The 14,722-nt window shown below is 58.8% G+C and overlaps 2 protein-coding genes across 2 annotated transcripts; one reads left to right on the top strand and one right to left on the bottom strand.

Annotated features, from left to right (window-relative positions):
* The first annotated feature begins 73 nt into the window (after positions 1-73).
* CYP27B1 (cytochrome P450 family 27 subfamily B member 1) lies at positions 74-4,942 on the top strand. The gene is made up of 7 exons (XM_089308610.1): positions 74-679; positions 1,284-1,474; positions 1,884-2,640; positions 2,848-3,020; positions 3,248-3,326; positions 3,609-3,806; positions 4,134-4,942. Exons 1-7 carry the CDS (start codon positions 485-487, stop codon positions 4,245-4,247), a joined length of 1,707 nt encoding a protein of 568 aa, XP_089164736.1. The 5' UTR covers positions 74-484; the 3' UTR covers positions 4,248-4,942.
* Positions 4,943-6,734: 1,792 nt separating this feature from the next.
* On the bottom strand, positions 6,735-12,394 carry MARCHF9 (membrane associated ring-CH-type finger 9). Its single transcript, XM_051832897.3, has 4 exons — positions 11,416-12,394; positions 10,268-10,423; positions 8,790-8,982; positions 6,735-8,553 (listed from the first exon to the last, which is right to left on the bottom strand). The coding sequence occupies exons 1-4, from the start codon at positions 11,770-11,772 to the stop codon at positions 8,219-8,221; spliced, it is 1,041 nt and encodes a 346-aa protein (XP_051688857.1). The 5' UTR covers positions 11,773-12,394; the 3' UTR covers positions 6,735-8,218.
* Between the last annotated feature and the right edge of the window lie 2,328 nt (positions 12,395-14,722).

Genomic DNA, 14,722 nt, shown 5'->3' with positions numbered 1-14,722 from the left:
GAAGTGAGGCTAATGCAGGAAAACCCTGCTCTCTGGCAGCCCAGTGAGCCAAGAAGTGGGGACAGGTACAGCTGTGTCTCAGCCCGGAGAAGCTACAGGATGAGTCAGGAGGGGCTGAGCCCACTGGGGAAGTGGTGAAAATGCCAGTGCGCTGGCTTGTGTGGCTTGGTCACCTACCTTCCTTTTAAGTTGCCTTTCCCAGCTGCTGGACTAGGGCACTAGCCCCAGGGGGAAACAGACGGTTCTCACATCCAATGAGGGTCATCACAAAGTGAGACCCAAGGAAGCCAGAGTCAGCACCAGCCCCGCCTCCTGTTGTTCCTGGTTGTTAATCCCCCAGCACCAACCGCTCAGAAGGGATTGGCTGAGGCGACTGGAGAGGGGGCGTCGTCACGGCCTCGCCCAAGGGTTAAATAGGGGTTCAGGCAAGCTTGCAAGATGCTCCTGGGACGTGCTTTCTCTCGTGGGCTTCCTGAATCAGACCATGACCCAAGCCCTCAAGCGGGCCACCAAAGTGCTCCATCGCGTCCGCTGGGCTCCGGAGCTGGGCGCCTCATTGGACATCCGAGGCCCCGACTCAGCACCTCGGAGTCTGGCGGACCTCCCAGGCCCCTCTATGCCCAGCTTCCTGGCTGAAGTTTTCTGCAAGGGGGGGCTGTCGAGGCTGCACGAGCTGCAGGTAGGAGAGACGCCGCCGCTGCGGGAACTAAGCGCCGCGGAAACTGGCTTTGCTAACGGCAGAAAAGGACAGGCTAGCGCAGAACGTGGAAGGGAAAGTCAGGGAGAACCAATGCCCCTGGGTTATGAAAAGAGCAAGTCGGGACCAGGGCGGGGACTCGACCGGCTCCGAGTCCATCCCGACAGCCGGCGAAGGAGTGCGCCCCGAAAGCGCCTTCTTGCCATGCAGCCTTGGAGACCCTGTGTAGGTCCAGGACAAGCGCGCGAGGCGGTCGGAGAGCGCAAAGCATAGGGATTAAGTCTACGCGCGCCCCTTTTCATCACCTAGGCTCGTCCCGGGGAGGCACCGTCCGGGTGGGGAGCCTTAAAGCAGCGTCTCCCACCTCGGCTCCGCCCCGGAACAGAGAGGTCCCGGGTGTCCGCTTTGCGCAAAGTTCTCCGTTTGCCCATCACTCTCAAACTTCCTAGGGATGGGAAATGGGACAACGAGAAGGAGTTTTGCAGCATCGGGGCGAACACACTGGCTGGGCGCACAGGAAGGGCTGGAGTTCCCCCTGCGCAGGCCTGGCCCGGGTCTCCAAGTGTCGGTGCGCGCGTCCCCCCAGGTCCAGGGCGCCGCGCGCTTCGGGTCGCTGTGGTTGGGCAGCTTCGGGACAGTGCGCACAGTGTACGTGGCCCACCCCGCGCTCGTCGAGCAGCTGCTGCGGCAGGAGGGACCTCGGCCTGAGCGCTGCAGTTTCTCGCCGTGGGCTGAGCACCGTCGCAGCCGCCAGCGGGCTTGCGGACTGCTTACCGCGTGAGTCCTCCTGGGTCCCCCAGGCCCAGGCGCCGTGCGGCTGCCCTCTCCCACTCTGCCGGCACTCGGGGTTTCCCACCCCAGCCTGCTTCACCCAAACCCAAGATGAGCCCGACCCTCGCCCCCTGGCTGATCTTTTGAGGCCGAAATCCCGGGTCGCGGGGAAACCGCCGCTTGGGCTCGGAATACCAGAATTTGGAGGAAAGGTTAAGATTCCGTGACTCAGATTACCTGGGAGGCCGGATATGGGCAAAGAAGGGGAGAGGCGCGGACAGCGGCAGGTTTCCGCACCCGGAGGGCGCAGCCGCCACCCCTACGGAACGGGCGCCTGCTGCACCGCAGGGCGCCCCGTCGAGCGGTCGGCACACAGCCCGCCTCCCTGACGCGCCCTCTCTCCGCATCCGCGTAGGGAGGGTGAAGAATGGCAGAGGCTCCGCAGCCTCCTGGCCCCGCTCCTCCTCCGGCCTCAGGCGGCCGCGGGCTACGCCGGAACCCTGGATAGCGTGGTTCGTGACCTTGTGCGGCGACTGAGGCGCCAGCGGGGACGTGGCACCGGGCCACCCGCCCTGGTTCGGGATGTGGCGGGGGAGTTTTACAAGTTTGGACTAGAAAGTGAGTCCCCACACGGAGCCAGGGGTGGGCGTCGGGGGCATGCAGCCCTGGTTGCCCAGGGCCCTGACAGCGCCCCCTCCCGGCCAGGCACAGCCGCGGTGCTGCTGGGCTCGCGCCTGGGCTGCCTGGAGGCTGAGGTGCCGCCCGACACGGAGACCTTCATCCGCGCGGTGGACTCCGTGTTCGTGTCCACGCTGCTGACCATGGCGATGCCCAAGTGGTTGCACCGCCTGGTGCCGGGACCCTGGGGCCGCCTCTGCCGGGACTGGGACCAGATGTTTGCATTTGGTAAGGCACAGAAACAAGGCGGGCGTGGGAGACGGGCGAGCGGCCGTCCAGTGGCAGCGCGTGCAGCATCTGCCCACGTGCCTTCTGCCCACGCAGCCCAGCAGCACGTGGAGCGGCGAGAGGCCGAGGTAGCCACGGGGACCCAGGGAAAGCCGGAGGACACGGCATCCGGGGCGCACCTCACTTACTTCCTGCTCCGGGAGAAGTTGTCTGCCCAGTCCATCCTGGGGAATGTGACAGAGCTACTACTGGCCGGTGTGGACACGGTGAGGTTCTCCGTCCATGCTGTGAGCCCTGTTTCCAGAGCTTTCACCTCCGCAGAGGGGCTAGGGGTGCTTTCTGGCTATAGGGGATCCACTGTGGCCAAGGAGATTCATTTGGCTCAGTCCCTCTACCTCCAGCCTGCCCTGTATCTGTCCTCTATTCTGGGGCCTCATACCCAATATGGCGGATGCTGTCCCCTGTCCCCTTAGGTGTCCAACACGCTTTCCTGGGCCCTGTATGAGCTGTCCCGGCATCCTGAAGTCCAGATGGCACTCCACTCTGAGATCACAGCCGCCCTGGGCCCTGGCTCCTGTGCCCACCTGCCAGCCGCCCTTCTGTCCCAGCTGCCCCTGCTGAAGGCTGTGGTCAGGGAAGTGCTAAGGTGAGGATCAGAGGTGGAGGAGGGAGGGAGGAGAGAAAGAACTGGAGAAGATTCTGGGGAAGAACTGGGGAAGCAGCCAGTGGGTGGATGCAGAGAGAACGAGAGAGAGCAGACAACAATGGTTCTCTCTCTCTCTGGCCAAAAAGGGGTTTGGAGGTTGGAGCTGATGAGGGGGTGTCTACAGCCCCAGCCTCACCTGCTGTCTCCCCATTTGCTTTGCAACTCAGACTGTACCCTGTGGTGCCTGGGAATTCCCGTGTCCCAGACAGAGATGTCCGTGTGGGTGACTACATCATCCCCAAAAGTGTAAGTGGCGCCCAGGACCCCCTTTGGGCTGAGCTATTCCTCACTACCCAGGACCCCATCCCATTCTCAGACATTCCCCATAGCCCTTCAGACCCTCCCCTTGGCCCAAATGTCCTCTCTAGGATATGATGCCGCGGTGGAAGAATCATTCCAAAAGTAGCCCCAGCAACCCTCCCCCCACCGACAGGGCCTCCCCTTGTCCCTGTCCTCAGATCCTCTTCTTCATGCCCCCAACCCCGTTCCTGGGCCCAAGCCAACAAGTCTGTGTTCTTCCCTCTCCAGACGCTGGTCACTCTGTGTCACTATGCCACTTCAAGGGACCCTGCCCAGTTCCCAGAGCCAAATTCTTTCCGTCCAGCTCGCTGGCTGGGGGAGGGTCCAGCCCCCCACCCATTCGCATCTCTTCCCTTTGGCTTTGGCAAGCGCAGCTGCATGGGAAGACGCCTAGCAGAGCTAGAGCTGCAGATGGCTTTGGCCCAGGTGAGTGATCGAGGCCTCATTGCTTCCCCCACTGTAGCCGTCTAAAGCTGTGGGCTCTTGTCCTCTGACAAGCACAGGAAAACTCCTGAGGCCTGGTGTACTGAATCCTGGGAAACAAGACAGTGCTGTTATCAGCCTGGGTTGGGAGCAAGGGTATCCAGACTATTTTTCCTCTTCCATAACTCCTACCCTCATTCACCAAGAAGCCCCAACTGGCCCCTGGTACCCATCCAACCTTGGCCATTCCAGCACTAATAGTGCCCTTTACCAACCCATCCTGCCATTACGGACCCCTCCCACAGTGACAGCTGCCTCCCGCTTTTCCAGATCTTGACACATTTTGAGGTGCTGCCTGAGCCAGGTTCTACACCAATCAGACCCATGACCCGGACTGTCCTGGTACCTGAGAGAAGCATCAACCTACAGTTTGTGGACAGATAGTCCTGTGGAAGGAAGCTGTGCTCATCACCCTTGCTCTCCCCATAGGGGTTTTATTAGGCGCAAAGCCAAGGAAGGGCTACACATCTTCCCCTTGAAGTCTCCCTGGCCAGATGGGACAACCTCAGCAAAGTGCGTGAGGCAGCCCTGACCAAGTGCAGCGTGCACTTGGCCTGACTCAGTAGGTCTGGAGAAAAACCACGGTCCTTCCTCTCTCTGCCTGCTTGGCCTTTCTCCTGCTCGTATGTGCATCCTTCAAGGGCCAGCTCAGACTTTAACAAATAACGCTGGGTGTCCTGGGGGAAGGATTCAACCACTGCCCTTTGTGCTTCCACCATGTTCGTGTTCGTTGCTGCTGCTGGCTAAGCGTTTATCATGGTACGAGCTAAGTAACTGTGCATCTGGTCTGTACCTGCTTGGTCCTCCTCCATTGCATGTGAGTTCTTTGAGAGGAAGGATGAGCCCTTATTTGACCTATATAGCCCCTGCCAGAGCCTATTCCTGACTAGGTGACACCATGCACCTTCTCAGATGGAAGCTAGACCATGTGGCAGAAGGATAAACAGCTTACCAGGCCCTGTCTCCCCGTTTCCTTCTTCATTTTTGCCCCTAGGAAAGTGAATTGGCCCCCCAGGCCTCTGCCTTTTTTTTTTAGATTGAAAACATTAAATACTTGTTATGTTTTGTAATAAAAAAAATCAAATGATCCATTCTTGACTTTTGACTGACTTCTCTGGCAAGACCAGTGGGGAGACCTTGACCCCCATTTCGATCCTGGTTTCCTAGGTCCTGGAAGTGATCCCCATAACAATGGGAGGTCTAAGAGTCTGCAAGAGTGGTGTTCAATACAAACCCAGACATGCTTCTGTCTGTAGTGGGAAGAGCCAAATTCAGGCTGGCGTCCTGTAGGAGAGTAAGGGGGTGGTGCTGAAAAGTGAGCGCAGGGGCTAAGCTGTAAAGTGGGTGGGGAGGCAGGGATTTGCAGACACGGCCAAAGGCAGCTGGGTCTTTGATAAGAAAATGGACTGCCAGAACCAAATGCCATCCCAGAGTGGCCACCCCTAGAAAAGTTGCTCTGTGATCATTTCTGTCACAGGAGAAGGAGTCAGAGGCACAGGACGGAAGCTGAGCGTGTGGGTGGCCAGAGCCCTGGGGCACTGGGGCAGACGGAGTCTGTTACCCTGAGTCAGCACTCTGCCCCCCCGCCCCGGGAGGCTGGGCACAGTTCTCCCCTTGTGATGTATACGGATTAACTCATCTTCCCTCCAAATAAATCTCTCAGCACACTCAGCGCAGCTCCCTGAGCATCCCAGGTCACCCCACGTCAGGACTTGCCTCTTCTCCCCCGCCCCTCCATCATGAGCTGGGTGTAGATGGAGATTTCACTTCACACTTCCTTCTCCATACCACCTCTGGCACCTGCCCTAGATAAGGCTCCCTGACTCCAGAAACTCGACTGGCCACTAGCCTTCCACAGATGGGCTGAATTACAAGGGCAGGACATGCCCGAGGCCTTGTGCAGAGACCAAAGTTTCTATGCATTTACTGCCCCACCTCTCAACCTCCTCTCTGCTGTACACTGTCCGTACCTACTCTCCTCGCACCAAGCTCCACTTCAATCCAAATGACCTGACTTGTGAGGGAAAACAAAGCCCAGCTCACAGTCAGACCCCATCTCCTGGAATCAGTAATGAGAATTCTACCCGCCTCACTCCCCACTAGAAATGCCCACTTGAGGGCAGCAGTGCCTATGACCCCTCTCCTGGAAAAAGATCTCTTTAAATTAAAAAAGGGAAAAGGAGAGGAGACCATACACCTTATTGGCCGCAACCCCCATCCCAAGACCTCCACAGAGGCTGAAACTGAAGGAGAAGGGAAAGTATGATCTCACTGGGGCTGATTTTAGGACCCAAAGTGAAAATGGAAATTGTATGTGTGTGTGTGTGTGTGTGTGTTGTGGGTATGTCTAAGCTTCCATGTGGAGTCACAGTCCAGGCTTGACTCAGACAGCCCCACGTATGTCATATGTAGCTGAGCCCTATCTGCTACTATAGGTGTTAGTAATCACTCTGATGTTCTCTCATCCGTTCATCACCAGTCCTTCCATGAATGGAAAATCCGTAAAGAATGGCTCTCTGTCTCTCCAGGTTGGGGGTGAAAGGGACATCTCTTGGGGAGGCAGTTTCTCACAGGGGAAATGGGGGGCTCAGTCTCCATCCCCTCACCACTCTGACGCCTCAGAAGTCAGGAGTGATATGCCTCGACATGTCAAGGTGGCTCAGACCCCACATCGAGCTTTCGTGCCTACACCTCCAAGCAAGTCTAGGTGCCAGCACCATGGACAGCAGCCAAGACCCCCTTTGGGAGAGGGGCAGGGGATGGAGACGCATTTTGCACATTGGAGAAGCATTTTCTCCAATACATCCCAAGGAAAAAGGCAGAGTAGGACCTTCCCTGAGAAGAACCAATAATAAGAAAGGTCTCTGGATGTGACTTTAACAATGTATGAAGGAATTATTTTAATTGCTGATGAATAGTTCACTTAAAAGATAGCATCAATCATATAATACACAGCCCGAAGGCCTCAAGAGAAATGGACCAGGCTTCAGCCTGACCCACATTTTAACCAGTCCCTCCCAAATCTTTTCTCTACAAACAACAGCTCTCCAGGCTGCTGCCTCCAAGCACAATACTTTCCACTTAATACCACCAGCTGGGCGCGTGGGGATCAGACCTGTGACCCTGAACTGCAGTAGACACAGCTGAAACTGGGGCTGGAGACTCATTATATTGGCAGAGTCCCTCCCATCTCACTCCACACCACTGTTCTGAGTGAGCACAGTACCTGAGAAGGACTAATAGGACCTAAACGGTCTCCAGGACAAGACGGTTGGCTCCAGCCTTCCCCCAGTCCCCAGGTTTAGGGAGTCCAAGAAGTTCTCATTCTCATGAACCACCACCACCTTCCACACGTGCAGTGTCTGCTTCCTCTCATATTTCCATGTCTATTACATCACTCAACACAAAATTCCAAGGTTCTGGACAACTCCAGATGAAAAACACACTTTGGAATTTGCTATACCAACTACTATTTGGAATAAATGGACCATTAACTAGTCTGGAAGTCTATTTGTGCCATTATTGATTTTCTTTGCAGTGGCGTCCAACCTGTCCCCCATTTATCCTCATTCCAACCCTACGAGGTAGACAGGAAAGCCATAGCTGTGAGATTTTTTTTTCTATGTCACCCAACTTGTGGGTAGCAGGTGCACCCCTTAGTTGCCTCCAAATGCTGCCACCTGCCACCTAGCAGCCAATGTGAATCATTCACCAGCAAGAGGGAGATGCACCTCCAACTCAGAACCCACTGCTGCACGTGGGGTTGGCAACCTGTGCAGAGAAACTTCCCCACGCCTCCCCACCCTCCTGCAGCGCCCGGATGAGAAAGCAGTCTCCACGTGCATATAAATGATTCTTTATGCCCTTCCCCCATGCAGTGGGGGTGGAGCAGGGGGAAGTCCCCCGCCCTCATGCAGGGAACGGGAGCTCAATGTATACTAGTCTTATTGCCAGATGCCCTGTGGCCATGGGGTGGGGAATTGGGGTCTACAGCCCCTTTCTTCTGGCATTGGTCCCCCTTCACCAAGTCTTGGTGGCGGAGCTGGGGGGCTGGAGGCCCCAGGAGCTGAGGTAAAGATGGTTCTCTCCAGGGAAGAAGAGCTGCCCTCCCTGCCTGGCTGCCCCGGTGGACATCTCAGGACGTGTGGGAGGAGCTGTCGGTGGGGGCTGGAACGTCATCCGGGTGTCTCTACCTGGCGGCCAGACAATGTCTCCAGCTCGAGGCTGCCCCCCGAGATCCTCAGTGGTGAGGGCAGTGTGCCCTAAACACCTTGTCCAGCTGGTACCTCCAGCAGCCAAGAGAGGCCAGCTCTGGCCTATGCGTTGACTCAAGATCTCTGCTCCTGGAGTCCACTTCAGACCGTGGTGACCCTCATGACAACCTCTCGGCCAGAATGGGAGCTGGAACGGGCATCGGGTGGCCGCAGCTGTCCAAGGAGGTGCAGGATTGTGTAACCGCAGCGCTGAGGCAAGAGCGTCCGCATGCGCTGGGCAGCTGGGGGGCGGCTGGTGGCCCCGGAGGGGGGGCCCGTCCGTGAGGTCCTGGGGCCTGGCTTCCCTGCCGTCCCGCCCCCTGCATCTCCGCCTATGTCCTTGGCCTTGTCATAGTTCAGGACCTTCCACTGCTGGTTCACTGCCTGCCAGCGCTTGAAGATGCGGTAGACAGAGGAGCCTTCATGGACGATGAGGCCTGAGCAAGAGGGACAGGACATCCAGGGTCAACCACACCCACACCTAGGCCAGAGGTACTTAAGCAAGCAACTGTGCAGAGAGAAGCAGTGCAGCAGCAAGGGGCCCTGGAGCAGCATGAAGTGGGGGGTGGGGGAAGGTCTCCAGGAACAGAAAACATGGCCGTGACATTGCAGGGATGGGCAGGGAGTGAAGAGGAAGATGAGGTGCAGGAGAGCGGGGGAGGCGCGCCCTCACCTATGCAGACGACATCCATGAAGCCGTACATGCCGTAGCAGATCTGGAAGAGCAGATCTTGCCGCTGCCACTTGGCTGAGGGGCTGAGCGAGGACCAGATGAGCCAGGAGATGCTGGCGACGAGGAAGAGCGAGCCCAGCACTATGGCAGCGATCTGGACCTTCTCGATGACCGTCAGGGAGATGGCCTGCCACTGCGTGGGAGAAAGGGCTCCGGGGAGTCACAGAAAGGAACAGAAGGCCAGGTGGCAAGTGGGTGGCCCTGGAGGGGCGGGTGCCCAGGAGCCCTGCCTACACCCTCCAGGCAGCACTGTGCGCTGATCAGACCTGGAATGAGGTCCTTGATTTAGCACCCCTGTCTGTCTGATCTCTAGAAAGGCCAGCGCTCTAAAGCTGAAACATCCAGGTTTGATTCCAAAATCTTAACTCCATCACTTACTGGCTGAGTGACTTCAGGCAAGCTTTCAAGTCTCTTGGTGTACCAGTGACCTCACTGGTGAAACGGGGTACAGTGGTATCCAGCGTGGTTAAGAGAGCACTTGGCGTGCCTGTATGTCATATCAGACGGCCTGCCGTGGAGTCCCAGCTCCACTTCCAATTCCAGCTTCCTGCTGATGCAAACCCTGGGAGACATCAGGGTCCCTGCAACCCACATGGGAGACCCAGACTGAGTCCCAGACTCATGGTTTTAAGCCAGCCCAGCACCAGCTGTGGTAGCAATTTGGGGAAGGAATCAGCAAATGAAAGATGGATCTCTCTCACTCTCTCTTTCAAATAAATAAAAATAATATATTTTTTAAAAATAATGGTTTCTAACTAATAGGTTATGAAGATTAAAGGAGTGAACACATGCCAAACTTGACACACGGGAAACACTGCACTCGCTTTCATCATCATCTTTCCCTATTTTTTTTTTTTTTTTTTTTGGCCAGGCAGAGTTAGACAGTGAGAGAGAGAGAGAGAGAGACAGAGAGAGAATTATAGACAGTGAGAGAGACAGACAGAAAAGTCTTCCTTCCGTTGGTTCACTTCCCTAACAGCCACTACGGCTGATCCGAAGCCAGGAGCCAGGTGCTTCCTCCTGGTCTCCCATGTGGATGCAGGGCCCAAACACTTGGGCCATCCTCCACTGCCTTCCCGGGACACAGCAGAGAGCTGGACTGGAAGAGGAGCAACCGAGACTAGTACCCGGCGCCCCAACTGGGACTAGAACCTGGGGTGCCAGTGCCGCAGGCCTGTCTTTCCCTTTTCTATTGCTCCAATTGTACCCAGAATACAAGCAGCACCCAGTAAATGTCCTGTGCATGACGGAAGAAAGGAAGGTTTACAGACAGGGGAGGTACGGTAACAGTGGGGACTGGTGGCCCGGGGACCAGTCAGTGAGGCGACAGGCTCCCTGGCTCCCGGGCACCCACCCGTAGAACCCGGAGTTCCAATGGCCGAGAAGCCCAGGCTCAGCGTCCTCTCCGGGCACCTCACCTGCAGGGGATTCTTGGTGCTGATGGCCAAGACCTGGTACTTGAAGTAGCAGAGTTCACAGCTCCAGGAGCCCCTCTCACTGATCCAGCGGATGAGGCAGGGCTGGTGCGTGCAGCGCACTGAGCCGTCGCAGCGGCAGGGGCTCAGGAGCTCCCCCTGCAGGAAAAGCGCGGAGGGGCGCTGTCAGCCAGCGCCACCGCGACCCCACTCCGCGGCGCACCCGGAGAGAGAAGGCGCTTCAGGTCATTCATTCTCCCACCGCCAAAAACCTCAGGCCTTTCACCCAAGACTGGGCGAGAGGTGGAGGCTGCAGCTCAGGAGAAACTTTTCGTCCCGAAGGGGTGAGGTCTGGAGGGGGAGGGAGGGCCAGAGTCTTCTCCTTTCCCAGGACCTGGGGAAGGGTGTCTCTCCGCTTCCCCATGGAAAGCTTTCCTTAGGATCTGCAGGTCAAGGCCATGCCTTCCCTCCTCCGCCCCGCCACTTCGAAGCAGAGTGCGTTTACTCCAGGAGTCTGATGCGGGCTGGGACGCACCGCCGATCTCCATTTCCACGTGTTAGAAAGAGGGCGGCGAGAGGGGGAGTGGGAGATGCTCCCCTAGGCTGGAGGAGCCGTTTCTCACCGCACACGGGCACCCTTTGGCACCATCCCGGGGCAGCTCTGCCCGTGCACTGAACAAAGGCTTCTCTTTGTAGTGAGATGCAAAGTTGCAGAGAAGTGAAGGGAAGCACCCACGAGGAGAAGCCTCGAGCGAGGCCAGGGCGCTGGCCGGGCCCCTCCCTCCAAGGTGGGAACGCGTGCACTCTCCTCGCTGCCAGCCTCCGACAGAAGAGACCCCCCCCCCCCGCCGCCGCCGATGGCGACCCTGGGGTGAGGCGGTCCCCAGCGACCGGCGAGACGGATTCTCATCCCTCCCAGGAGGAAGCCCCACCCCTCACTGGGGACCCCGGGCTCCCTCCTACCCCCTCCACCCCAAAATGCACCCTAAGGGTTTCCAGCCGGCCACCCCAGCCTCACCCCTCATTCCCACCATCGGACCACGGGCCCGCCCGGCCTCCCCAGACCCCGCCCCCCGTTCACGGTCTCCCCGACGCGCCCCAGGTGCGCACCCCCCACCCCTCCACGCCCGGCCAGGTAACCCAGGCCTGACCTGCTCCGGGCCCTGGAAACAGATCCGGCACTGAGGGGTTCGGAGCCCGCTGTCCAGGCTGCTGCTGAGAGACAGGGCGTCCAGTGCGCCTGGGGGCGGCGGCGGCGGCGCGGGCGGCGGCGGGGGTCCGGCCCGCGGCTCCTTGTCGCCGGCCAGGCCCCGGGCCCGCGGCTCCGACCCGTAGTACTCCTCCTCGTCGCCGTCACCGTCCCGGGTGGAGCAGCCGGCGAAGGGCGCCCAGCCGCAGCCGCCTCCCCCGCCCCCCCGGGGCTGCGGCTCGGCCCGGGGCCGCCCCCCGCCCGTCAGCACCAGCAGCTTCAGCTCGTTCAGGAACATGCGGAGCCGAGACTTGAGCATCGTCCGGGCGCCGGGAGGCGGGGGGCGGCGTGCAAGAGGGGCTCTCGGGCGGCGGGGGGAGGGGAGAGGACAAGGCCGGGAAGGGGGCGCGCGCCGGGGCGCCGAGCGGGGCCGGGGTCTTCGGGGCCTGCGAGCGCCTTTCACTGCTGCCACCGCCGCGTCTCCGGGGCTCGCGGGGCCGCGAGCGCTGGCGGCCCGGGGGCGGCGGGGTGGGCAGCCATGGCCGGGGCAGGGGGCAGGGGGCGGGGAAGGGGGGCTCAGGGTGCCGCGCCCCGCGGGTCCGGGTCCGGAGCGGGCCGGGCCCCCGGGGTTACGAGCCCGGGTCCTCCTGCGGCGGGGTCGCCCCCCATCGCCGTCCTCCCGGCCCCAGTCCCGCTCCGGCTCCCGGATCCGGCTCGGCTCGGCCCGTGCGCTCGGCGGTGGCAAATGGCGGCTCCTTCCGGCGGCGGCGGCGGCGGCGGCGGCGGCGGAGACCCCCCCGGAGCGGCGGGCGGGCGGGGCGGGCGGGGCGGGCGCCGGGGAGCCGGTGAGGGATGGAGGGAGGGGCGGGGCGGAGAGGGGGAGAGGAGGAGAAGGGGCCGCGGCTGCGCATCCCCGCCCTGCCCCGCACGAGCAGGTGTCCCTAGGGGCGGGGGCGAGTATGCCGGCCCCGCGAGGGTGGAGGGAGGGGAGTGGCCAGGGAAGGGGAGTGTGTGCCGGGGTCGGAGAATAGGTGTGTGTGTGTGTGTGTATAGGATGGATGATGAGTGCCTAGGGGATGCAGGTGTACCAAGAGCCGTGTGCAAAGAGCTGCCCGGGGGTCCGAGGTGAGTGGCCAAAGGCATGGGCGCAGGCAGTAAACACTTGCACACAAAAGGCTGGCAAGTGTGCTTGGTGTGAGCCGGTGTGGTGCTGTGCAAGAGAGGCGAGTCTATCAGGAGTGGAAGCTGACAGAACTGCCTGTGAGAAGCAGTTGGATGGTGATGTGTGAGGGGGTGAGTGAGCCAGGGAGGTGGGAGTGCTAAAGGGATGGGAGTCTCTTCTTGCCTGCTAGTCTCCTGCCCTCACCCCTACTACCGGGAAGCTCTCCCGGTTAGCCCTTTGTTTTTGTGGGAGCCTTGGCCCTGCGAATCAATCCACACGTGTTTTTTCTGCCTTGCACTTATGTCCTTTCTCCATCTCCTCCCCTTTGCAAAGCTGAGGGAAAAGGGATTTCAGGGGAGCCCACTGGGTCAAACACACTGGGAGAGGATTAATTAGTCAAAGAGTAATTAACAGGAGAAGGGAGGGGATGGAGCCAGGGACAGACCGCCAAATTAAGACTCCCCAATAGGAAGTGCTAGACAGTCGTGATCTTGGGAAGAATTCAAATGTTTTGGATGGACAAATGGATGAACCAGGAAAAGGTGCTGGGACCCAAGTGCCCATACAGGAAAGATGGCTGTGTTCGCAGCACAGTGACCCGCAGAGGGCTTCCGTGGAAGATGGAGGCGAAGTGAGGACTGCTGATGGGCAAGAGAGCTCGACAAACTCCCACTTAGCCCAGGCTCTGGAAGGCTCACAGACCAACCAGCCCCTGCTTGGTAGCCATTGAAACCTTCACCTCTCCAGCCTCTTCGTTCGGATCTTGAAGTTTTCCTTACTGGTGTCCCAGCTGCCCTTGTAGCCAGGGCCCAAGCGTCGCAAGTATCCGAAGTGGAATGGGACTGACATACTTCCATCTTGCCCTGACTCATGTGAACTCATCTTCAGGTCGGAACTCTTACATGACCACCAGAGTTGAGAACAGAACTTAGGGTGCAAGGAGTGGCAAATAGGGTAATAAAATGCTTACAGATTTTAGACAATTTCTCACAGACAAGATGCTCAATCTCTTTACTCCCATGTCCTCAAAGAGCTGGGAGATAAAGAAGTTGGAGCCAATAAGATAAGAAATCTACCTATGTCTAGGTGTCTGTAGGCAGAGGCTATTTGGGAAAGGCTGTGTTCAGGGCGGTGATGAGCGCTAAGAAGGTGGTGTCTGGGGAAAAGAAAGCACAAGGCCCCCGAGTGAGTTACAAGGTTGGCAGGAGGCCAGAAGTCAATCTCGTGTATGGCAGTGGCCTGGGATGCTGGTGATGGTTATGGTGATCCCTCTACCTATTCATCTGAGGACAAAGGACACACATATCACATAGCACACACACACACACACACACACACACGCATCCACATATCACAGATTTGTAGACTCAACGCTGAAAAGAACCTTCAAGATCAAAGCCGATATTCCTGCCTCCTGCTCATCAATAACTTCTCTGCCTGACAGCACCCAGTCTATTGTAACACTCCCAGAGAGGGCTGGAAGCAGCCCGGACCGGGAAGAGAGGCAAGCACTACCTTGCCACAATTCCTGTTGGATTACTCTATTAACCTGCCTTCCACCCCTCTTCTAATTCCAGTCTGCCCTCAGATGGGCATTGTCTACTTCCTATAGGACCACATTTTATATACAGCCTTACCACTACTCCTAAGAGCCAGTGACGCAGACACCAAAACAAAACCCCACACACACACTGCAAGCAAGCGCTCAATGCAATTTTGTTGAATGAATGAGTGAAACAAAGACACAAATCCGATTGTTTTCCCACGGCCGCGGAGCCGTAAGGTGACAGCCCCACCTGCCACCGCCGACGCCCCTGCCCCCACCTCCCGCCAGCGTGGAGAGGCTGCGAGGCCAGCAGCCGGCCAGGAGCTCGGGTGCTCTGCCCTCAGCGTGGAGTCGGGAGCCGGGTGGCCCGGGTTGCCATGGCACCGCCTCGGACTCCACCCTCTCCCGTTCCCCCTCTCCCACCCCACCTCCCTGGCGCTGAGGTTATGGCAGCCAGTCACGTGCCCCGCCGCGTAACCACACCTCTGCTCCTCAGAGCAATGTCAAGCGGTCACGTGTGATAGCAACAGGTCACGTGGCTGGCATCCCCCCTCCGCCCCC

The sequence above is a fragment of the Oryctolagus cuniculus genome, chromosome 11 (assembly GCF_051225735.1).
Source record: "Oryctolagus cuniculus isolate XC-2025 breed Fujian yellow rabbit chromosome 11, ASM5122573v1, whole genome shotgun sequence".
Taxonomy (NCBI): Eukaryota; Metazoa; Chordata; class Mammalia; order Lagomorpha; family Leporidae; genus Oryctolagus; species Oryctolagus cuniculus.
Note: the sequence above shows the minus strand (reverse complement) of the source record. Positions and strands in the feature narration are given on the sequence as shown.

What these genes read in the sequence shown, in the direction of transcription:
- CYP27B1 (XM_089308610.1), top strand. Translation starts at nt 485, where the DNA reads ATGACCCAAGCCCTCAAGCGGGCCACCAAAGTGCTCCATCGCGTCCGC. An exon ending in GCTTGCGGACTGCTTACCGC is followed by an intron (nt 1,475 to 1,883) that starts GTGAGTCCTCCT and finishes GCATCCGCGTAG; the next exon opens with GGAGGGTGAAGAATGGCAGA. An exon ending in TACTGGCCGGTGTGGACACG is followed by an intron (nt 2,641 to 2,847) that starts GTGAGGTTCTCC and finishes CTGTCCCCTTAG; the next exon opens with GTGTCCAACACGCTTTCCTG.
- MARCHF9 (XM_051832897.3), bottom strand. Translation starts at nt 11,772, where the DNA reads ATGCTCAAGTCTCGGCTCCGCATGTTCCTGAACGAGCTGAAGCTGCTG. An exon ending in GTTTCCAGGGCCCGGAGCAG is followed by an intron (nt 10,424 to 11,415) that starts GTCAGGCCTGGG and finishes CTTTTCCTGCAG; the next exon opens with GGGGAGCTCCTGAGCCCCTG. An exon ending in CATGGATGTCGTCTGCATAG is followed by an intron (nt 8,554 to 8,789) that starts GTGAGGGCGCGC and finishes CCTCTTGCTCAG; the next exon opens with GCCTCATCGTCCATGAAGGC.